General features: G+C 35.3%; 3 protein-coding genes across 3 annotated transcripts; all 3 read left to right on the top strand.

The window, feature by feature from the left end:
* Positions 1 to 4,888: 4,888 nt before the first annotated feature.
* LOC102595929 (cytochrome P450 76A2-like) lies at positions 4,889 to 7,307 on the top strand. The gene is made up of 2 exons (XM_015309185.1): positions 4,889 to 5,846; positions 6,450 to 7,307. The coding sequence occupies exons 1-2, from the start codon at positions 5,082 to 5,084 to the stop codon at positions 7,065 to 7,067; spliced, it is 1,383 nt and encodes a 460-aa protein (XP_015164671.1). The 5' UTR covers positions 4,889 to 5,081; the 3' UTR covers positions 7,068 to 7,307.
* Positions 7,308 to 13,500: 6,193 nt separating this feature from the next.
* On the top strand, positions 13,501 to 15,705 carry LOC102592381 (subtilisin-like protease SBT1.7). The gene has a single exon (XM_006339208.2). The coding sequence runs from the start codon at positions 13,501 to 13,503 to the stop codon at positions 15,703 to 15,705; it is 2,205 nt and encodes a 734-aa protein (XP_006339270.2).
* Positions 15,706 to 17,696: 1,991 nt separating this feature from the next.
* On the top strand, positions 17,697 to 19,898 carry LOC102592052 (subtilisin-like protease SBT1.7). The gene has a single exon (XM_006339207.1). It carries the CDS (start codon positions 17,697 to 17,699, stop codon positions 19,896 to 19,898), a length of 2,202 nt encoding a protein of 733 aa, XP_006339269.1.
* Positions 19,899 to 24,293: the final 4,395 nt, after the last annotated feature.

Below are 24,293 nucleotides of genomic sequence, written 5' to 3'. Positions count from 1 at the left end.
TAATTACCAACATCTGTGGACTATAATCTTTATTGGCTCATTCATAATTCTAAGTTTCAAACTTGAAATAATATATTAAAAGATAAAAACTATGAAAAAGTATAAGAAATATTTAAAAATTATATCAAAGTAAATATTTTTATGTATAAAATAAAATTTTAAAATTATATATATAATGTCGGGTTGGTTTGGTTTCGGGTTGGTTTTTTTTAGTTAAAACCAAACCAACCCAAATATAGTCGGGTTTTTTTTTTCAAAACCAAACCAAGTCAAACCAAACCACTAGTCAGGTTTTTTTTTTGGGTTGACTCAATTTGCTGTTTGGTTCAGTTTTCGATTCGGTTTTGTACGCCCCTAATTGAAAGAAGGGAAGTTTGGGTGTGGGGGGTGTGGGGAAGGGAGAACTTTAAATGTATAAGATATGTACTTAAATCAGTAGGTTTTTGAGTGAGCCTCACATTAATCAAAATTCAAAGACGTTGATATCTAACTAGAAAAATAAATACTTGAGTTTAAATCAGAAATCTTGAAATTGAATTTTATTAAAGTTATTTTATTTAAGGTAGAAAAAGAAAAACTTTTTAATTATGATTGTGATATATTTGTGATAAATATATTTGGTATAATTTAATACATCAATTGATGTTATTTATATCACTAAAACAAGAGATAAATTATCCTAGACATAGATAAAGCACCAAAAGGACATATTTATTCCCGACTTTCCTATAAACATATGAAGGTCAAGCATTCAAGAGTACGAATAATTATAAGTGTAATGTTCTTAGAAAATAAATGATTATTTTATATGATGTTTTGTATATTCAATTTTAATATAATGAACCGAATACTCAACAAAAAAAATTCACATATTATTCACTAATTTCTACATTATAATTCTTGTTTAATTTGTCTCAAACTAAATAATCTATTAATATAATTATTCAATTTTTTAAAATTCATGAATTATATTAATTCAAATACATCTCATAAGATTCAATTAGACTAAAAAAACTCTACTTGTATTTTTTCTATTTTAAAGATTCAAATCAATAACAATTAACTAAGTGATTTGACATATCAAATGTTGTGAAAAACGTGGGGAGAAAAATTGGTCCAGGTTAGGACCCGGTTGAAAGGGATTTTAACCTCATGACCCACCTTTTATTTATTTTTCGCTGAAATTGATAATTTTTTTATAAAGCAGAAAATTGCGATAAATATTTTTATTTTATTGTGTGCAGAAATAGATCTAAACAATGTCATCTCTAAAATGTCATTGCTTAAATATAACATTATATTAGGAGGAGTGATATTATACCGGTCTTTCCTGGTATATATTGTCGCCTTCAATGCTAGGACTTATGAAGTAACTAATTATATGCGACATTTAATTTCTCCATTTTAATTTATGTGATAGAATAATATTTTGTTATATTTAATTTAGTATAAGTTTAATAAAAAAAATATATTAGATATGTCATGAGATCTTTTTAGTTTATAAAAAATATATTAGTAAGAGTGAATTTAAATTATTTTGAAATATAAATATTTAGATAGATTAATAATAATGCCAAATAAAATGAAACCAAAAGAGTAACATATTGTTACTAACTTCCTCTAATAATGAAACATGCCATTGAACATACTTTTTTTGGTTAAGCATATTAAAATTATAGATTTGTCATGTAATTTGTTAAATTAGTGTCCAATGATGGTAGTTGTTGCGCCTTTAGATAATTTTTCTTGCTCAATGATGTTGTTTTTGGATTGCATCTTATAATAGGCTTGACGAATAAGATAAATAGAGCTAAAATGTCTTCAATCTAGTTATATTTGAAACAAAAAATCAATTATCACACTTATATATACGTTTTAATAAAGCTCCTTTTAAATTTTACGCAAATTAATCTCGAAATTAAATCTCAATATTAGTTATTGTCCAAAGGTACATCAAATTGGTGTAATAATTAGGTTCTATTTTATTCCTTGGATCTACATTAGAGACAAGAACATGTAGAATGATATTTGTTTGTTATTGGAAATTTCTTAAATTCCAATGTGTACGTAGTGTAATTTGTGATGAAATCAAGAAGTTTACACTTTACAGCTAGCTAGTAATTAACACAATAATTAATCCTCCAAAGATATAATATATGGGGCTCCATTGATATATCCCATTATAGATGCATATGTCCGTTACTCTAATTTCTCATGCAATTCTTTTTTTGTTAAATTACCTCATTTCATGATCCCCACTATTCCACCAGACAAGTGAAATAACACGATTAATTTCGAGGGTTATAATAAGATGGATAATTTTTTGCATATTTAATTAAGGGAAAAGATTCTGATATACCTCTTAATTTTGTTATTTAGAGCTAAAATACCTTTCTTTATGAAAATGACTCATATATATCCCTATTGTTACACAAATCACTCACAAATACCCTTGATTCGCTTCTATTCTTGTGATATAAATAATAATTCCTTGGCATGTTAAAATAAAGGAAAAACTACCTAGTTACACAAACAATCTTACCATATTTAGTAATTCTCTGAATAGTTTGAAATAATTATATATTGTCTCACTAGTGAATAATTTCATACCAAATTTCAAGTCAAGTACATTTAAATACATGAATTTTTACTATCAGATACACTGAAATAGGGAGAGAGGCGAGTGAAAGAAGGAGAGATGCGAGCGAGATAGTCTATGGATTCTAGATATATGCAAAGTACACTAGATACATGTATCCGAGATACCAGATACATTTTGACATACAAATACATTAGGAGAGAGATGAATGTGAGATGATAGAGGCAAGTGATATATGATAGAGAGAGAGTGTGTGTCAGATACTTGCAATCCACTTGGATATAGTGAATTTGGAACAAATTACACCTAAATTTGACCTCATGTACCAGAGATACATGTATCTAGATGCGGCAAATACATGTATCCAAAGTCCGAATTCTAATAAGATTCATAATATTGAAAACTCGCGTGAAGGAAAGTAATTTACTGGTAAACTAGTGAAATTTGTATTGTTTGCTCTAAAATAAATAAAGTGCCCCATATTTCTTGAAGTTCCAATATGGAAGAGCTGAAAGAAACACCATTAATGGGCCAAGCTCCGACTGTTAGTTTGGGTCAGTACACCCAAGCCTAGCAAGAACCTGAAACTCATGGATCGTAAAATGAACCAAATGGGCCTATGGGCTGGGGAGTCCAATAATGGGCCCAAGAAACTCAATGATTCATATTGGGTCCGAGATCCAAGAAAATTATTTCTCTCAATTTATATGATACACTTTCCTTTTAATTAGTCTCCCAAAAAAAAAAACACATTTTCTTATTTAGCAAATACATAAATACATTACCGATATTTTACTTATGTTGAATCCTACTGATTTGACAATAAAGTCCACAAAATGTACTCTTTTTAAGGATAGTTTCAAAACAGTACAAAATCTTTTCATATTTCTTAGACTCTGTGCTTAATCAACTACAACACAAAAATTGAGACAGACAAAGTATCTGATGGTATCACTCCACCCTCTAACAAGTCCCATTTATACCACTACTTCCGTAGCCCTTAACCTCACCACCTCATACCCTACTTTTTTTTTTACTATTATCTAGATTTTATATAAAAATAATTTTAAAATATTATTTTTTATTTACCTATCAAACACAAAAACTAAATACTCCTATTTACTTACTTATTTTTTTATAAAATATTTTTATCAGCACCGAATACACCCTTAGATTCTCTTTTTATATTCGAAACACTTGGATGCCATTACAAACAAGCAATTCATTCCTCCCAATTATGAAAATATTCCTTAATGAAATATTTTTGTCTCTTGTACCTTATATTTTGGCTTTTATCAATATTGTCCTCGTCATTTTCAATGCTGATTTTTATTACTTAAAAATTAAAATACAATTTTAATGATTGAGAAAGTTATATTTATTCATTAAGGCCAAGTCAACTATTAATGCTGATTTTATCAACCAAAAAAAAAAAGGTCAACTGCTAATGCCGGCAGAATTTAGGAGGAATTGAATCTTTTTAATTTCTTTTTTTAGTTATTAACAATACAAATTACAAACTTAACACAATACATGATTAATTATGATATTTGTTAGATATTTATTTACCGACAATATTATGGTTAACAATCCATTTAGTTTGTGATATTTCATTTAATTAAAGGTTAAATTTACTTAGATTATTATCTTAAGAACTAAAACTAAGATTTTTTTAATATTTCATATACGACATAATATATAAACATGACCCTTTACTTGATGTCAGCCGCCAGCTATGACCTTTAACTTTGAGTATGCACAAGTAGACACTTAAACTTGTATAAAATTGAACAAATGGACACATTCGACCTACAACTGGTTACTTAGCTAACAACTTAACCTTAGTTAAGAACTAACACTTAACCTTTTGTTAACTAAAACTAAGATTTCCTTAAGCAAAATCCCCCAAAACTTAGCTAACAAAAGGTTAAGGAAACAACTGGTTACTTTTGAGAAATACGTAATCCGTCAACTCATGTGCATAGTTAATATAGTTTGTCACCTTATTTTTACGTGATTTTCAATGATATTTTTCTTGTCAAATCTCAACAGTTAAACCTATAACATGATCACTTACTATCAATAACCGCTAAACTGTTACTCGATAAATTAATATCTTAATGATTTTATAATAATTTAATATGTCTACAAACTGATTATTGATAATTCAAACTGATATACTTTAAAGGTAAACCGAACCGGCCGATACACAAGTGAGCCGTAAGATTTTGTTTTAATTAAATTGAATCTATAAATATGTTTGTTGCTGCCTGCCAACTACTACTGCTTACTTACTCTATTTAAAGAGTAGCATGTGCAATCACTATACTCAATTCAATTCATGGAGTGGATTTGGGGATATATCTTTTGTTCTATTACTACTGTGTTGTTCCTAATCCTCCATTTCCGCCGGTGAACGTTATTAATCAACGATCGCCAGCAGCTGCCTCCCGGGCCACGAGGGTGGCCCGTGTTTGGCAGCATGTTCGAGCTCGGCAATGAGCCACACAAAACACTAACGGATCTAAAACAGAAGTACGGTCCAGTAGTTTGGCTAAAGCTCGGTTCTATTAACACTATGGTGATTCTCTCCGCGAAAGCCGCATCAGAGTTCTTCAGGAACCACGACGTGGCTTTCGCGGAGAGATCAGTAACCGAGGTGATGAAATCACACGGTTATAATAAAGGATCACTAGCTTTAGCTCCTTACGGTACTTACTGGCGGATCATGAAACGAATCATGACCGTTCAAATGTTAGTTAACAAACGGATCACTGAAACAGTGGAAGTTCGTCGGAAATGTATCGATGATTTAATCGAATGGATAGAAAACAGAGAACTTAACTCCTCAGAGGCAATTCACGTGGCGAAATTCGTGTTTCTAGCCTCGTTTAACATGCTGGGGAAATTGTTGTTATCGCGCGAATTAGTTGACCCAAAATCCGAGAAGGGGACTGAATTTTTCGCGGCGATGGTGGAGTTAATGGAATGTTCTGGACATCAGAACATAGTGGATGTGTTTCCATGGTTGAGATGGCTTGATCCTCAAGGTTTGAGGAGGAAGATGGATCGCGGACTTGGAAAGACGATTGAAATTGTATCGGGTTTTTTGAAGGAGAGGTTCGAAGAAAAGGAAAGGACCGGAGAGAAGAAGAAGGATTTTTTGGAAGTTCTACTGGAATATGAAGGCAAAGGGAAAGATGAACCAGAGAAGATATCAGATCAAGAACTCATCTTGATAATTTTGGTAATTTTGCATTTTACATAACAAACATTATAATATATTTTTTTGTCTTAATTTAGTAAATAAACTAATTGAGTGAGGTCATTAGGTGATCCGATGATCGTCTCTCAACGATCAGAATAAGGTAAAGTTTGAAAACAAGTTATGTACTTAAATCATTTCTCAAATCAATCTAATTGGGTAGACACAGAGAGGCAGAGTGCTACTTACGGATTTAGATAAATCAGTAGCTTTTGCTCAGATCCTGTATTAAACTAAGACGAGCTATGAGTTTGGTAATAGTTCAAATCCCATAAACTTCGTATTCCAACTGATTTTTCTACCCGTCAAACCTACCGTTCAAGCTAATTAGGCTCTAAAGTCTGCCCGTGTGAATTTAGTTTTATAGACTTTAGGATAAAGAATTTTAATGTGCAATATAATTCGCCATAACATATTATTACTTGATTTTTTTCGATTAGGTTATTGAATTTGTTGTGAAGAGTTATTTCTTCTTATAAGTCAACTTAATTATATAAAAAAACGATATACATTGTTGTCAGTACACATAACTTAAACTCTTATATGAATCGGTTGCATTCTCTTATATGAATCGGTTGAATGCAGGAAATATTCTTAGCTGGTTCGGAGACTACGAGCAGTAGCATAGAATGGGCGATGACAGAGCTACTATGTAATCCAGAGGCAATGGACAAGGTTAAAACCGAGCTCTCCGAGGTTCTTGGAGATACCAAGAAATTCGAAGAAGCTGACATCGATAATCTCAAGTATTTGCAAGCTGTTGTAAAAGAAACGTTACGATTACATCCTCCAATTCCATTTCTAGTCCCAAGAAAGGCAATTCAAGATACCGAATTCATGGGGTATCATATCCCTAAAGGCACACAAGTTTTCGTGAACACTTGGGCAATTGGAAGAGATCCCGAATGTTGGAAGGACCCTTTGGATTTCAAGCCAGAAAGGTTCTTGGATTCGAATATTGAATATAGGGGTCAGAATTTTGAGTTTATTCCGTTTGGTGCTGGGAGAAGGATTTGTGCTGGAATTCCATTGGCTCACCGGATGTTGCATTTGGTACTCGGATCGTTGTTGCGTGAATTCGATTGGGAGATTGATGTTTCTGTTCTTGATGAGGCTTTGGATACACAAGATAGAATGGGAGTAACTGTTAGAAAATTAATGCCATTGAAAGCAATTCCAAAGAGAAAAAACAAAACTCTATAAGTAAGGAAAGGCTCGTGGGCGTTTGGACATAAGAATTGTGGAATTTAGAAAACAGTAGTATTTGTTTCAAGTTGAAAATTGGAGAAGTTATGTTTGGACGTGAATACGAATTAAAGTTGTTTTTGAATTTTTGTAAACTACCTTCATATTTTTTCCCGTGTTAGGAGTCGTCTCGTTTAGTTTTTTGTTTTTGGAAATTGAACAGATGGTCTTAAAATATCAATGTAGTGAGAATTCATATAGTCGGCATCAACTTGTCTAGATGAAACCTTATGGAAGAAGGGGGTCGGGATATCGAATAAGTGCAAGTACAAGAGTGTACTTGGCTATTCGTCCAAAAGAATATTAAGTGAATTCAGATTATTGGCATTTGTTAGTGTTGGGCTGAACCAACTTAAAAATATTCTTAACAAGGTGTGATATTGCTTGTTTTGGGCCAGACCTGCATGGTTATCTCAAAAGGCCTCACACCATTAAGAAATTTCTACACCTAGGCTCTCAATATATTCAACTGTCAAAGTGGGAATTTGTTTGCACATCGAAAAAAATCTCCCCTTCGACCTAAGTTTCACCTGACCCATCACCACGATCCACGAGTCTCCCACTTAAACCTTAGTTCCATGTGGCCTGTTACCATGATCCACATGATAATCTCCGAGATTCACTATGTGCTACCCACATTGTTTAAGTATTTTTGAAAACCGAAGCGCGCAACTAGCTTCGTCTTGTGTGCACATATCCAAGCTTGAAAGCGTAAGCAAATCGAACCCAGCACCCCATCACTCCGCCATCCCCATACTCATCCTGCTGAAGCTGGATTTTGATACCAATTTTGGGGCTGAACCAGCCCATAAATACTCTTAACAAGGTGTGATACTGTCCATTTTGGGCCAAACCCACACGACATTTCCCAAAAGGTCTCACAACATTAAGCTATTTAACACCTTATATGTAAGCTCCCAGTCTGTTCAACTTAATGTGAAATTTTGTTCACAAACTCAACAGTTAAGATATCCATAAAGAAAAGGAACTATAAGTTCAAGCAAACAAAATTCTAAAGACAGTACACAAATATGCCCTTAACTTGACCTATTTCGCATTTACGCCCTCCAACTTTGGATGTGCACAACTAAACATTTAAACTTGTATAAAGTTAAACAAATAGACACACACGTCCTACGTGGTGTCCTACATGGTGTCCTATGTGTATTATGCCACATAGAACTCATGTGTCTACTTTTTAACTTTATACATGTTTAAGTGTCTACTTGTGCACATCCAAAGTTGAAGGGCATAAATGTAAAATAAGACCAAGTTAAATGGTATATTTATGCATTATGCCAATTCTAAACAATTACTTGTTTTATTTTAAAAAAAGAATACAGTTTTAAGAGTCGCCACTTAATTTTTAAAGTAAAATTAAGAAAACTATTTTTTCAAAAGATTAAAATAGAAATCTAATGAAAATAGTAAAGGGGGGTTCGGGGTTCATATTAGCGTTTCGGGAAGGGGTTGAAAGCATCCGAAACGCCCGCTAACATGCGGTTATCCAGTAACTAAAATATTTGGCTAATTGATTTTAAAATAAGCAACTTAATTGAAAGGGATAATACATATATTGAACCTTAAACTTGGCTTCAAATTTTAACTTTGACCTCCAACTTTCATAGTGCACAAACAGACACTTTAACTATCCAACCTTTTAATAAATAAACACGCGTGTCTTACCTGGCAAAACGCGTGATGTGCACGTTTTTTGCTCGAGTTAGGAGTGATTTTTGAGGCCTACAACAGTAAAAAAAATGTTGAAATGACAACTCTACCCTTAATTAATTTTTTTTTTTTTAGTTCAAAAATGCACGTGTAAAGTGTTTAATTAGTTGGCAGCCATTGAGTGGCTCACTAATACACGTGGCAGCGTTTGCATTTCACGCTCTTGGCTCCAAAAATCGCGTGTTTATTTATTAAAAGGTTGGATAGTTAAAGTGCTTGTTTGTGCACTATGAAAGTTGGAGGTCAAAGTTAAAATTTGAAGCCAAGTTTAAGGTCCAATATATGTATTATGCCTAATTGAAATTAATAGAATAAACAATTTTGAAAGTTTAAAGTCATCTTAAGGGGGAAAGGGAAATATTAAAATACTACTTAAGTAAAATATCTTTTGCAAATATATTTTGAAGTCAAGTAGAAAGTGAATGCTTACTTGATTTTAGAAAAAAAATAACTCGGAATGGCTATTCTTAGGGAAATTGAACTATGACAACCTTAAAACTAATTAAACAGACAAGTATGCAAATAATAAGTAAACAAGTTTAAAAACACAAGTAATAAAGGGAGAGAGATATGAGCCCAAGTCTGATTTTCTGTCTGCCTGGGCCAATACTTGAGCCTAATTTCCATTTTGGGCCTTTGGCCCGTTTGCACCTATCCTAAGATAAACTAATTTTTCGCGGGGCTTTAGGCCCACTTCTTGCACTTTGGTACCTGTCCTAATAACTAACACATAGTAACAATAAAAATGACAAGGGGGCTTAGGCCCGAAGTAACAAAATACAAAACCGAATTTGGGGCCTTTAGGCCCATTTTCCCATCTTCGTATACACTAGGTGTATACTAGTGTATACAATCCTGTGTTAGCTCCAAACACCTGTACGCCACGTCAAGGACCTGTTCTTCGGATTTTCATGGCTGGCTGACTTGAAAAGGAAAGGGTTTGAGCCTTTATGGCTCATCTCGAGAATGCAAAGGAAGGAAGTCCACCATGGACTCGAAAGGGGTTCATACAACATAAGAAAAACATAATTAGCATTTGAAATAAAGAAATACTTGAGACATGATTTTAAATGGGATAAAAGCGACGTAGTTATTTCAAATCAAAAGGACTACTATCGATATCTACTCATTAGGGTTCAAGGAGACAAATCTAAAAGAAAAGAAGCATGCATTTGGCAGCAAGAAAGCACATTTAACTTAAATTGAATATGATAGGGGTCAAAGAGGCATATTACACTTAAAAGACCTTTTCATATATGCAGATTTAAAGACATGAAAGGAGAGCCATTGTTGCATTCACAAACAAGCCACTACCATCAAAACAATAATCTCCTATGATTTTAAAAGACAACAATTTGGACCCATTAAATTACAGTAACAATAGGAAATCAACCTCTAACTCAAAATGCAAAAAATATACAAAACTTCCCCACAATCACATACAACAAGCCATCCTCTTTTGATATTTTAAGCAAACCACAAACTAAACACGATGATGCGACCAAATATTTTTAACGTGAATGCAACTTAAAGATAGAAGGCGACAAGAAGTAAGCTAAAAAAATCACGGAAACAGATGGCCAAACTTGTGATTAGCATTATAAGCAAGCCGTATTTTCCTATTTTTCAATCAAAACTAGGACAACCACAATTCTATAACTTAACAAGCAAAAGAAGAGAAAATAAAACAACCAACATAGCTTTCAGATTTCGAAACGACTCATGAAATGAACCTAGTTAACGCTAATATGGATAACTTAACAACAAACTCCAAACAATTTATTTTGATTGTAATAAACAGAAAAACGACACACTTGAAATTAACCCAACAAATTTATGCTTTTAGTAAAGTTAAGCATCATATATTTGAAAAGAAAAAAGAATAAAATTGATCAGCTATCGATTTATACATTCCTAAACTTAGTAATAAACATGTTGAACAGTGACTTACTCATGCAAATTCACAACAAACAGAGGTAAACCAAGACTAGCATAAAAGTTCAAAACCAAACGAGATACATTATGGAAGCTAAAGAAAAACGAGCACACTATCGAATCACAAACTTGAAATCAACTTTAAGATTCACACACCCGTACAAATCATATTCAAAACTAAGTAAGCCAAGACCAAAATTTCAGCCAAGACAAAGAATTTTAATCTTCATACAACTATGGCCATCAAACAATCAGCTAAGCAAATAAAGACTTAAAGAAAAGTGAAATTATATACCGTTTCCAAGGCAGCGACTGGGATGGACGAGGTGAAGAGCTTTCCACAACCATGATGTGAAACTTAAAGAAATTCCTATGAATGAGCAAGGGAATGAAGCTAAAATAGAGCTGATCTCTTATCTATTTTTGAATGTATTTCGTATGTATTCTTTATATCTATTTCCTGCTGGACCCTTTGTGGGCTATTTTTTTTTCCGAGAGTTGCGGCCAACTATTTTCTCCCCCATTTTCTCCCCACTTAACCATGAAGAACAAGAGAGTATTTATAGGGAAATAACTAGGTCGAATTTGGGGGGAATCGGGTAGAAACTTGGATAAGAATTCCCATTTGAAATTCAAAAATTTCTTCAAGGATAAGGTTGGGGCAGCTGACATTTGTACAAAAATGTACAATTCCTCAACGGAATGAGAAATATGGTCGTTCGATCTCTTCACCAGGACAATCGAGGCGAGGAGATGCAAACACCTGGCTACTAGAGAATATTCTCGTACGAACGGGATAAGGAGAGAGGAGAGAGACACGCGGCTGGGCTCGGGTCTGGGCTGCAATTTCGCTGGATCGCTGGAGTTTTCTGGTTTTCTTCTCGACTGGAAGAAGAAGAAGAAGAATGTCGCGTGGTGTTTGTGGTATTTGGTCTTGCTGTACGTGTATTGTTGTACGTATTATATGTTGATGGGTCTTTTGGATAAAAAAAAAGGGGCAAATTACAGAATTCACATACTTTTAAGGCAAAATTATAATTTATCCTTTAACAGTTTATAATTACAGAAATCCCTCAAACGGATACAATAATATAAGAACTGATACATTAATCTGATACGCGAGATACAATAATATAAGCGCTGATACATTAATCTGATGTGCGAGATACAATAGTATAAGTGTTGATACATTAATCTGATGCGCGAGATACAATAATATAAGCGCTGATACATTAATCTGATGCGCGATATACAATAATATAAGCGCTGATACATTAGTCTGATGCGCGAGATACAATAATATAAGCGCTGATACATTAATCTGATGTGCGAGATACAATAGTATAAGTGTTGATACATTAATCTGATGCGCGAGATACAATAATATAAGCGCTGATACACTAATCTGATGCGCGAAAATGAGAGATTTTGGAGATTTGTAAAACTTATAGGGGATAATGGTAATAAGTAAACTAAAATGTGGAATTTCTGTAATTTTTCCAAAAAAAAAAAAGGGTTGGGAATTGTAGGAAATGGAATTGGGAAGTGGGCTGAAATAATTGCTATTGGGTATGGGAATTGAGGGAATAATGGGGCTGAAGGAAATTGTGAGCAAAAGGCCAGAAACTTGGTCTTTTAATGAATTGGAGATAAGGTGATGAGATGGCTAGTATTGTAATTGAGAAGAGACCATGTGGATTACAATTTAGCCAATTGAAGTTAAGAATTTAGCCAAGTTGAGTTTAATTGGTGATTCGACTAAACTAAATAAGATGAATTAATATAAATCAATCAATGAGCTTCTTAATGTTAACAAAATAAAATAATTAACTTAATTATAAACTAATTGACTCAAAAATATAAACTACTAATTAAACTAATTAACCAAATATTTAAATAAAACTAAATTTTATTATTATTTTTTGAGACGATTTTCGAATAATCATAAAATATACTAATTATATACATAATTATGTAAAACATATAAAAATGACAACTATTTAAAATAATTTGCAAACTAATTTTGAAATTTTATAAAACTAATTATTTTAAATCGTTTAAAAATTAAAGAAGCTCGATGATTAATCTATATTGTGGAGGTCCAAAATTGGGTGTCAACATTACTGACTTTCCAAGAATTCATAGGATTTTCCTTCCTTGTAATATTGATTAGATTAATACATGAATATGCCCTTTAACTTGGCCTCATTTCACAGTCATGCCCTCCAACTTTGGGTGTGCCCAAGTAAATAGTTAAGCTCGTATAAAGTTATACAAATAGACACACACGTCCTACGTAACATCATACATGGCAATTTGTGTCCTATGTGGTGTCCTACGTGTATTATGCCACATATGACTCATGTACCTTTTTGTTCAACTTTATACAAGTTAAAGGGCCTACTTATGCATACCCAAAGTTGGAGGGCATGAATGTGAAATGAGGCCAAGTTAAATGACACATTTATGTATTATGCGTTCTTATTTTCAGTCAACTTACTAATTATGGATTACCATCAGAATAATTATTTTTTTCAAATCAAGTTCTTGTTTCAGTTTGACTAAGTTAATATGAATAATTTGGCAGAAAGTTGAATTACTGACCATAATAAATTACATATGATCTAGTCAAGATTATATACATCTATTATAAATTAATTATATGCTAATTTAACTGCATTATATATGTTAATTTTGTTAAATGTGATAGTCACCTAAAAAAAACATGGATCTGAAATTCATTTCTACTTTTCTCTGCTTTGTCCTGCTTCATTCATCAAAAACATTTGGTGACCATTTCACTAATCAAAGTGATTTAGAAACTTATATAGTACATCTTGAATTTCCTGATCAACTTTTCTCAAATTCCAAAGATTTACTTCTCTGGCATCAATCATTTTTGCCTACAAATTCGAATCACTCATCACGCATTCTATATTCTTATCGTCATGTGTTCAATGGTTTTGCTGCTACGTTGTCATCAGATGAAGTGAGAGAAATGGAAAAGAAGCCTGGATTTGTGTCAGCGCGTCCCCAAAGAATATTTCAGTTGCACACCACACACACACCAAGTTTCCTTGGCTTGCACCAGAATGTTGGTTTGTGGAATGCATCAAATTCAGGTAAAGGTGTGATTATTGGTATATTAGATACTGGAATTGCTCCTCAACATCCTTCATTTAATGATAATGGAATGCCTAATCCACCACTTAAATGGAAAGGCAAATGTGAGTTCAATGTTACAACTTATTGTAACAAGAAGCTTATTGGAGCAAGAAATTATGTGCAACCGGATAGGTTTCCTTTGGACTTAGCTGGACATGGGACACATACTTCAAGCACAGCCGCGGGGAACTTTGTGGATGGTGCCAATTTTTTTGGTAATGCTAATGGCACGGCTGTTGGGATTGCGCCCCGAGCCCATGTGGCCATGTACAAAGTCTGTTTTGCAATTTTTTGTCTAGAATACAAGATTTTAGCTGGTCTTGATGCTGCAATTGAAGACGGTGTGGATGTGATTTCCCTTTCACTTGGATTCGGACACTCTCGGTCACCTTTATATAATGATACTATAGCTATTGGCGCATATAGCGCGATGGAGAAGGGGATTTTTGTAAGTTGCTCTGCAGGAAATGATGGACCGGGTAGTGGTACTGTGCAAAACGGGGCCCCGTGGATTCTCACAGTTGGTGCTAGCACAACAGATAGAAAGATAAGGGCGGTTGTAATTTTGGGTAACGGAGCTGAGTATGAAGGCGAATCAGCTTTCCAACCAACGAATTTTTCGCGAAAATTATTACCACTTGTGAATGGCAAGTACTGTGATTTGTTGCATTCGATCAATGTCAAGGGTAAAATAGTGTTGTGTGATACAAAACGTGGCTTGTATAGAGAACAAATAGCAAGAACAGTGAAAAGTGCTGGTGGTGCTGGCATGATTCTCATGAATAATAAGGAAGGTGGCTCTACAACATTGGCAGTATATGATGTCTTTTCCATGACACAGGTTAGTTACAAGGATGGACAAGAGATCATAAACTATATGAAATCAACATCAACACCAGTTGCAACAATATCATACAAGGGAACAAAGATTGGAGACAAGCACGCGCCAACGGTTGCTTACTTTTCTTCTAGGGGACCATGTCTGCAGAGTCAGGGCATACTAAAGCCGGACATTATTGGCCCTGGAGTGAATGTCCTTGCAGCTTGGCCAACCCCTATAGAGGGTGAGACAACATCTGCATCTGCATCTTCATCATCAACGTTTAACATCCTTTCTGGAACGTCGATGTCTTGCCCTCACCTTGCAGGAGTTGCAGCATTGTTAAAGAGTGCACATCCAGATTGGTCTCCAGCTGCAATTAAATCGGCAATCATGACCACAGCTGATCTCGTTAACCTTGGAAACGATCCAATTCAGGACGAGACACTAGAACCTGCTGATCTACTTGCAATCGGATCAGGGCATGTGAATCCATCAAGAGCAAATGATCCAGGACTCATTTATGACATTCAGCCCGAAGATTATATCCCATACTTATGTGGCTTGAACTATACCGATGATCAAGTCAGTATCATTGTGAAAAAGAAGGTACATTGTACATCAAGCATACCTCAATCAGAGTTGAACTACCCATCATTTTCAATTACTAAGGAATCAAGTGGTCAAACTTATACAAGGACTGTGACTAACGTCGGAGAAGCAATTTCAGCTTACACAGTTAAAGTATCTGGGCTCAAAGGTGTCGAGGTGACTGTTAATCCTCAAATCTTGAAATTTACTGTGTTGAATCAGAAGGCATCGTATAATGTAACAGTTAAGGCATTAGATCTTACAGGTCATTCCCAAGGGTACATAGTTTGGTCTTCTGATAGGTATTCTGTTAGAAGTCCAATACATGTATTTCCCCATATAAGTGTGATTTAATTGATTGGATTTGTTATATGAGATAACTTCTTCACGGAGTATTGTTTAGACAAATTTCCATGTTTTCTTATCTGGTTTATTTATTATCTAAAAATTCAACATGAACAAGTTCTACAATAGCATTAGACTGTAGATCAAGTAATCTATATGCTTTCTAGTGTTGTGCATATCCGATAAATATACTTTTTATTCCTCTAGGACCCAACTTTGTTCTTGGATGGTCAGGAACTCTATAGAAAGATATACACCCAACACTTTAAAATAAGAAATATTTGGTGGTGAAACATTCATACTTTTTGAAGGTACTCTATGAAAAATTAAGAAGATGGCGCTGAATTATCAATTTGTATTCCCATATTGTTTCAGTATTTATACAAGAAAGCAAGAGATAACCTACCAAAAATAGAAGATGCTAATTGCAATGAAATTCTTATCAACTTAATTACAAGAAGATTATAATCAAGCTATATCAATCACTTGATAATAAGATGCTTTCCTTATATGCCCCTCAAGATGGCGATCGATCAGAAACGCCAATCTTGCACCGAAGATCTGCAAATAGAGAGCTAGGGAGAGCTTTTGTGAGTAAATCCACAAGTTGATGTTTTCCAGAAATATGAGAAACTTGAATCTGTCCATTTTGAACCATTGTGCAAACAAAATGATAATCAACCTCGAGGTGCTTCATCCGCGAATGAAAGACTGGATTAGCAGCGAGATATGTGGCACCTAAATTATCACAGTAGACAATTGGCTGCCTTGGCAAAGATACAGCAATCTCACGAAGTAAGTTCTGAATCCATTGAATTTCAGCAATAGCATAGGCAACCAAACGGTATTCCGCTTCAGTTGATGATCTAGCTACACTCCTTTGTTTCTTTAAGCTCCAGGAGACCAGATTTTTACCAAGATAGATAAGAAATGCACTGGTGGAAGCGCGATCATCCTTATTTCGCATCTGAGAAGGCATGAAGATCAAGTGGAGACTTACGATGCAAGAAGAGACCATAGTTCACCGTTCCAACTAAGTAGCGAACCACACGTTTGACTGCAGACCAATGATTTTCAGTCGGACAATGGGAAAATTGTGCTAGCTTGTTTACCACAAAGGCTATATTCCTACACTCATCCTTAACAAAACAAAATACTCTTAGCAACTAACAAGGTGTGATATTATCAAAAGGTCTCACAACATTAAATGTTTCAACACCTTATATGTAGGCTCCCAATCTGTTCAGCTATTAATGTGAAATTTTGTTCGCACACCCAACAATTAAGATATCCATAAAGAACATTAAGGAACTGTAAGTTCAAGCAAACAAAATGCTAAACTATTACTGACTTTCAAAGAATTCATAGGATTTTCCGTAACAACTCCAATTTCACAATAGAAACATGCATTCAAATATTATAATCACTAAACTCGAAGTTACAACAAGAAAATGGAGCTAACAAAGAATACTATTGTAGAAGATAACTAGAAGGGAGATGAGAAGCATAGACTCAAAGAAACGGGATGAGAGGACTAGACATTTCTCTCAACAATATGCATAAACCTCTTTTTCTCATCCGTCATCCTTTTAGCTAGTTGTTAATTGGGCCTGAGTCCTAAATCAGCCTTTGCAAAGGCCTTCCAGTTTTGTTGCTTCTTCTCAGCCCAATAACTAGTTGTGTGATGTCCGTATAGGTATTGACGTTGGACCGAGGCTGGTTCATAACATTTTCCTTCCTAGTAATACTGATTAGATTATTCTTATTTTCAGTCAAATTAATAATTATGGATTACCATCAGAATAATTAATTTTTTCAAATCAAGTCTTTGTTTCAGTTTGAATAAGTTAATATGGATAATTTGGCAGAAAGTTGAATTACTGACCTTAATAAATTATATACGATCTAATCAAGATTATATACATCTATTATAAATTATGTGCTAATTGAACTGCATTATATATGCTCATCTTGCTAATGTGATAGTCATCTAAAAAACCATGGATCTAAAATTCATTTCTACTTTTCTCTGCTTTGTCCTGCTTCATTCATCAAAAACATTAGGTGATAATTTCACTAATCAAAGTGATTTAGAAACCTATATAATACATCTTGAATTTCATGATCAAGTTCTCTCTAGTTCAAAAGATTTACATCTCTGGCATCAATCATTTTTGCCTACAAATTCGAATCACTCATCGCGCATTTTATATACTTATCGTCATGTGTTCAATGGTTTTGCTGCTATATTGTCATCAGATGAAGTGAGAGAAATGGAAAAGAAGCCCGGTTTTGTGACAGCACGTCCCCAACGAATATTTCAGATGCACACCACACACAGTCCAAGTTTCCTTGGCTTGCACCAGAATGTTGGTTTGTGGAATGCATCAAATTCAGGTAAAGGTGTGATTATTGGTTTATTAGATTCTGGAATTGATCCTCAACATCCTTCATTTAATGATAATGGAATGCCTAATCCACCACTTAAATGGAAAGGCAAATGTGAGTTCAATGTTACAACTTATTGTAACAAGAAGCTTATTGGAGCAAGAAATTTTGCGGATGGGGCTACGTCCCCTTCGGACGAAGCTGGACACGGGACACATACTTCAAGCACAGCTGCGGGGAACATTGTGGATGGTGCCAGTATTTTTGGTAATGCTAATGGCACGGCTGTTGGCATTGCGCCCCGAGCTCATGTGGCCATGTACAAAGTCTGTTATGGATATACTTGTGAAGAATACAGGATGATAGCTGGTTTTGATGCTGCAATTGGAGATGGTGTGGATGTGATTTCCGTTTCAATTGGATTCGAACACTATCGGCCACCTTTATATGATGATACTATAGCTATTGGCGCGTATAGAGCAATGGAGAAGGGGATTTTTGTAAGTTGCTCTGCAGGAAATAGTGGACCGGGTAGTGGTACTGTGGCAAACGGGGCCCCGTGGATTCTCACAGTTGGTGCTAGCACAACAGATAGAAAGATAAGTGCGGTTGCAGTTTTGGGTAATGGAGCTGAGTATGAAGGTGAATCAGCCTTTCAACCAACAAATTTTTCGCGAAAATTGTTACCACTTGTGAATGGTGAGGATTGTGAATCGTTGTTTTCAAGTCTCAAGGGTAAAATAGTGTTGTGTGATACAAGTGGTTACACGTCTAGAAATGAAAAAGGAGGTAATGTGAAAAAAGTCGATGGTGCTGGCATGATTCTCATGAACGAAAAGTATCGCGGCTCTACAACATTCTCAGAATATGATGCCGTTCCCACGACACAGGTTAGCTACAAGGATGGACAAGAGATCATACACTACATGAAATCAACATCAACACCAGTTGCAATGATAACATTCAAGGGAACAAAGATTGGAGACAAGCACGCGCCAACGGTTGCTTACTTTTCTTCTAGGGGACCATTTGTGAAGAGTCAGGGCATACTAAAGCCAGATATTATTGGCCCTGGAGTGAATATCCTTGCAGCTTGGCCAACCCCTATAGAGGGTGAGACAATATCTGCATCTTCATCTTCATCATCGACGTTTAACATTCTTTCTGGAACGTCAATGTCTTGCCCTCACCTTGCAGGAGTTGCAGCATTGTTAAAGAGTGCACATCCAGATTGGTCTCCAGCTGCAATTAAATCTGCAATCATGACCACAGCTGACCTTGTTAACCTTGGAAAAAATCTAATTCAGGACGAGACACTTGAACCTGCTGATCTACTTACAATCGGATCAGGGCACGTAAATCCATCAAGAGCAAATGATCCAGGACTCATTTATGACATCCAGCCCGAAGATTACATCCCATACTTATGTGGCTTGAACTATACAGATGATCAAGTCAGTTCCATTGTGAATAAGAAGATACATTGTAAATCAAGAATACCTCAATCAGAGTTGAACTATCCATCATTTTCTATTCCTAAGAAATCAAGTGCTCAAACTTATACAAGGACTGCGACTAACGTTGGAGAAGCAATTTCAGCTTACAAAGTTAAAGTATTTGGGCTCAAAGGTGTCGAGGTGACTGTTAATCCTATAATCTTGAAATTTACTGCATTGAATCAGAAGGCGTCGTTTAATGTAACAGTTAAGTCTTTAGATCTTACAGGGCATTCTCAAGGATACATAGTTTGGTCTTTTGATAGGTATTCTGTCAGAAGTCCAATAGATGTATTTCCCCATATCAGTGTGATTTAATTGATTGGATTTGTCATAAGAGATGACTTCTTCATGGAGTATTATTTAGACAAACTCCTATGTAAAGGGGTTTGTTATGTGAATTTTTTTTTTCATTAAAAATGAAAAAGGTATAATGGAGAAGTAACAAGTAATGAAAGAACCATCATTGTCGATACCATCATCATTGTTTTTTTTAAAACAAATATTCTCTATCTGATTCCTAATACTCGCATGAAGACACCGACTAATTCAAATTGACATTGTGTAAGACCCCTGAGGCCCTTACATTTCTACAAATCAATTACATAGTTTCATGACAACACTGATGAGTACGGGAGCAAAAATCACCGGAGATGATCCCAACCAGATGGTATATAAAGAAGTTGAATGAGTTTGAATAAATTTTGACTTTAGGTCGCCAAATCTTTTTTTTTTTGGTAATAATGTGAAATATTACCATACCAATGCAAATATTTACAACCTAAAGAGCCCCGTGTTTTCAGCCACCTTCTAGGAAGGGTACCTCGAATCACTAGATCTCAGGAAAACAGCCATCTAGTTACATATTTTTGAAATCAAACTCTGACATCTATTTGCTCCCTTTGTGTATTTCAACATGTAAATTCATTGCCATATTTCCCTCTGTATTTGTGTGATGACGAACTCAGGCTGTACGCTTGTTTGCTGAAATTTTTTTCTACTCCTTCACTTCCATGTGTAGTATGTAACAATCCGAAATCCTCACTATATTAATAAGAACATTGGAACACGATTACAACCTTAAGATTCTAATTGCAATAATCAAACTATCGAATTACAAATGAAATATTGAAATAACAAGTAATTAAAGATAGAAGAAGAATGGAGATGAGAAGATTAGACTCTAGAAGAAGAGGAGAGGACAAACATTTTCTTCAATATGCATAATCTCCCAAAACCGCAGTGATAACCCTTTTATCTCTACTCAACCTGGATCCCAAGCAAACCTATTGTTGGGCTGTCTTATTCTTGGGCCACTTCGTGGTTTAGGCTCGAGCCCAACAGCTTGTCTAACCTTTCGGCTATCCGTGACCACAACATAGTATATCATTGTCCCCGGACTGATGCTACTATGACAACTATCTCCTTTTGGAACTGTTTCCATCTTCTTCTCTTGATCCATTGGAGTGTGTTACAGACTCCTGTGTACTGTATTGTTATCCCTAATCAACTACGTATCTGACTTTCCATACCCAGCCACACTCTGCAAAAAGATGCAATGTGCCTCTTCTTATATTAAAAAATTATCTCATTACACTTCTTCAAGTCTTCACCGCTAATGGCTAGTGCAACGCCTTGCATTATGAGTTTATCTGTTGACAGCTTTGGTCCCCCAGATCTTCCGCCCAACCCGATGCGGAAACCACTCTTGCTCCAGTTTAAATTAACTTACCAAATCTGTCATGACACTACTATGAGTGGGATGCACTATGTCGAATAGTACAACCTATTGGCACTCCATTATTCATGGATAAGGCTACTGCCTTAAAAACCAGACCGACTATGGCAAAGTTGAGAGTGGAGATAGACCTGGCAAGGCCCCTCTTGTATGAGGTTTATGTGGAAATCAGAAACAACTTAGGTCAACTAGAAAAAAATATCCAAAAGATTGAATATGAGACTATACCGGTGTTTTGCTCCCATTGCAATGTGCAGGGCCACTCCACAAGCAGTTGTTGGACACGAAATCCTCTGATTAATATTGGAACCCAAGAGGAAAGGAGATGTGAATTAGGAGAAGCTAGTGACAACACCATTCGAAAAGAAGGGCTAGAAACTCCACCACTTCAAACCTCCGAAAGGCAGAAGCACAAATCAAGGATTATAAGGAACATGGTAAGCTTAGACACCAAGGCGGCAAAGGGCAAGGCTAAAAATAGAAGGAAATTCACAAGAAAAATCTTACCCGGTGAAACACAAGATGAGAATGGAAAATTCTTGAGAAAAGAAGTCCAACAGAAGTACAGGAACCAGTCATAAGAAACATAAGAAAGAGGCTCACTCTTAGCAAAATTATGAGTGATCCACAGATCTCTACAAAGCTACCATGGCTTTTATGGCTGGTGCTTAGCTCCCCAAATTCATTACTCATACTTTTAGCATTAACTCTGAGAAACAGAATAGTCCCTTGTTGGAGTAAGTGTGTAGCTTTCTCCTTGATACCAACATGTCATCTGAGCATTCAAAGAGTTAAACTTCTTTTGGTAACAGCTGCAATCTGTTGGTGGACTATGATACCAAATTGTTGAACAAGGTCGCAGGCTTACATAAAGAAATTTGTCGTTCATGTTTCTATTCATTGTACTAATACATGTATTTATACAACAAAGAATAAACCTAGAAATCTATTTTAGGTAGAATACATATAAAAAACAGCAAATAAATATTACTAAAATAAAACTTCCTAGAATTGCAGTCTCTTGTCATCAATAGTCCCCCTCAAGTTGGTGCATAGATATCTATCATGCCCAACTTGTCAATCGCTTCACGAAATATTTTTCCTGGTACTGCCTTTGTAAGGACATCTGCGAGTTGGTTTATAGACTTTACATATGGAAACTGGATGATCTTCTGATCAAGTTTTTCTCTAATGAAATGACGATCCACTTCGACGTGTTTAGTGCGATCATGTTGCACTAGATTTTGTGCTATTTGAATTGCAGGTTTATTATCACAAAACAACTTCATAGGTCCAACACTTTCAACTCCAAGATCACGCAGAACTCTTTGGATCCATAATAGTTCACATAAGCCATGCGTCATACCTCGAAATTCCGCTTCTGCACTTGATCGAGAAACAACTTTTTGTTTCTTACTTCTCCAGGTAACAAGATTACCTTCAACAAATGTGAAGTAACCTGAAGTCGATCTCCTGGTTGAGCGATCTCCAGCCCAGTCAGCATCGGTATAGCCTTCAACAGTTGGCGCTTCATTCTTTGAGTACATCAACCCTTTTCCAGAAGCATTTTTCAAATATCTTAGGATCCTATGGACTGCATTCATGTGTTCTATACTTGGAGCATGCATAAACTGGCTCACCACACTTACCGTAGATGCAATATTCGATCTAGTATGAGTTAGATAGATCAACTTCCCCAGTAGCCGCTGATAACAAACTTTGTCTGTTAATTGTTGCGCAGAAGAAATTCCAAGTTGTTAGTTCATCTCCATCGGTGTTTCAGCTGGTTTGCAATCAAGCATTCCAGTTTCTGTCAATAAATCCAATACATACTTTCGCTGGGAAAGAGAGATTCCCTGTCTCGACCTTGACACTTCAATACCTAGGAAATATCTCTGTTGTCCTAAGTCTTTCATTTCAAACTTGGTCGCTAAGTATTGTTGTAGTTTCTCCATTTCTTCGGGGTCATCACCAGTTAATACCATATCATCTACATATACAATCAATGCTGTTATCTTTCCCTCATTTTGTTTAATAAACAAAGTATGGTCAGAGTTACTTTGCAAGTAACCAACAGACTTCATCTCTGAAGCTAACCTTCCAAACCAAGCTCTAGGCGACTGTTTTAGCCCGTAAAGTGATTTTTTCAGTTTGCATATTTTGTCTTTATGCATTGTTACTTGCTTAATGCCTGGTGGAAACTCCATGTATATTTCTTCCTCCAAGTCACCATTTAGAAAGGCATTTTTTACATCAAACTGTCGTAAAGGCCAATCTCTATTCACTGCAATACTTATAAGAATACGAATAATATTGAGCTTGGCTACTGGTGCAAACATTTCTTGGTAATCAACTCCATACTTCTGAGCATAACCCTTCGCAACTAGCCTCGCCTTGTATCTATCAATGATTCCATCTACATAAAGTTTCACAGTATATACCAATCTACAACCAATTGTCTTTTTTTCTCTTGGCAGCGGAACTAACTCCCAAGTTGAGTTTCTTTGCAAGGCTTCCATCTCTTCATACATTGCCTTGGTCCATTTTGGATCTGTTAATACATCCTGCACACTACTAGGAATAGATACTTTGGATAATTGATTAACAGTTAGAGCATATGAATCCGATAGTCTATGACTTGAGATATAGTTACTAATTGGATATTTGGCCTTGGTTCTAAGATCGGGTTCATATTGTTTTCTAGGGACACCCCTATTTAATCTTGATGGTAATTGAGAAGGAGTATTGAGAATTACCCGAGGTGCAACATCTTCTTGAACATTCTGTGAGGACTCTTCAGTTGATGGTGTTAATATGGGGTCTTCTACGACATCTTCATTATGCATCGATACTTCATCCCTCTCAGATAGATTTGGAAAAACTGGAGACTCGATTGGATGATCCGAGGAAATCTCTTCAATTACATGTGTATTCTTACTCAATCTCCCTTGAAGTTCTTCCAAGTCTAAGAACTC

The sequence above is a fragment of the Solanum tuberosum genome, unplaced genomic scaffold (assembly GCF_000226075.1).
Source record: "Solanum tuberosum cultivar DM 1-3 516 R44 unplaced genomic scaffold, SolTub_3.0 scf00008, whole genome shotgun sequence".
Lineage (NCBI taxonomy): Eukaryota > Viridiplantae > Streptophyta > Magnoliopsida > Solanales > Solanaceae > Solanum > Solanum tuberosum.
The sequence above is the reverse complement of the archived record's forward strand: the minus strand, read 5'-3'. Positions and strand labels throughout refer to the sequence as shown.

Excerpts from the sequence above, each read along its gene's own strand:
- LOC102595929 (XM_015309185.1), top strand. The coding sequence starts at position 5,082 with ATGTTCGAGCTCGGCAATGAGCCACACAAAACACTAACGGATCTAAAA. Across the intron at positions 5,847-6,449 it reads AACTCATCTTGATAATTTTG|GAAATATTCTTAGCTGGTTC; the intron begins GTAATTTTGCAT and ends GGTTGAATGCAG.
- LOC102592381 (XM_006339208.2), top strand. The coding sequence starts at position 13,501 with ATGGATCTGAAATTCATTTCTACTTTTCTCTGCTTTGTCCTGCTTCAT.
- LOC102592052 (XM_006339207.1), top strand. The coding sequence starts at position 17,697 with ATGGATCTAAAATTCATTTCTACTTTTCTCTGCTTTGTCCTGCTTCAT.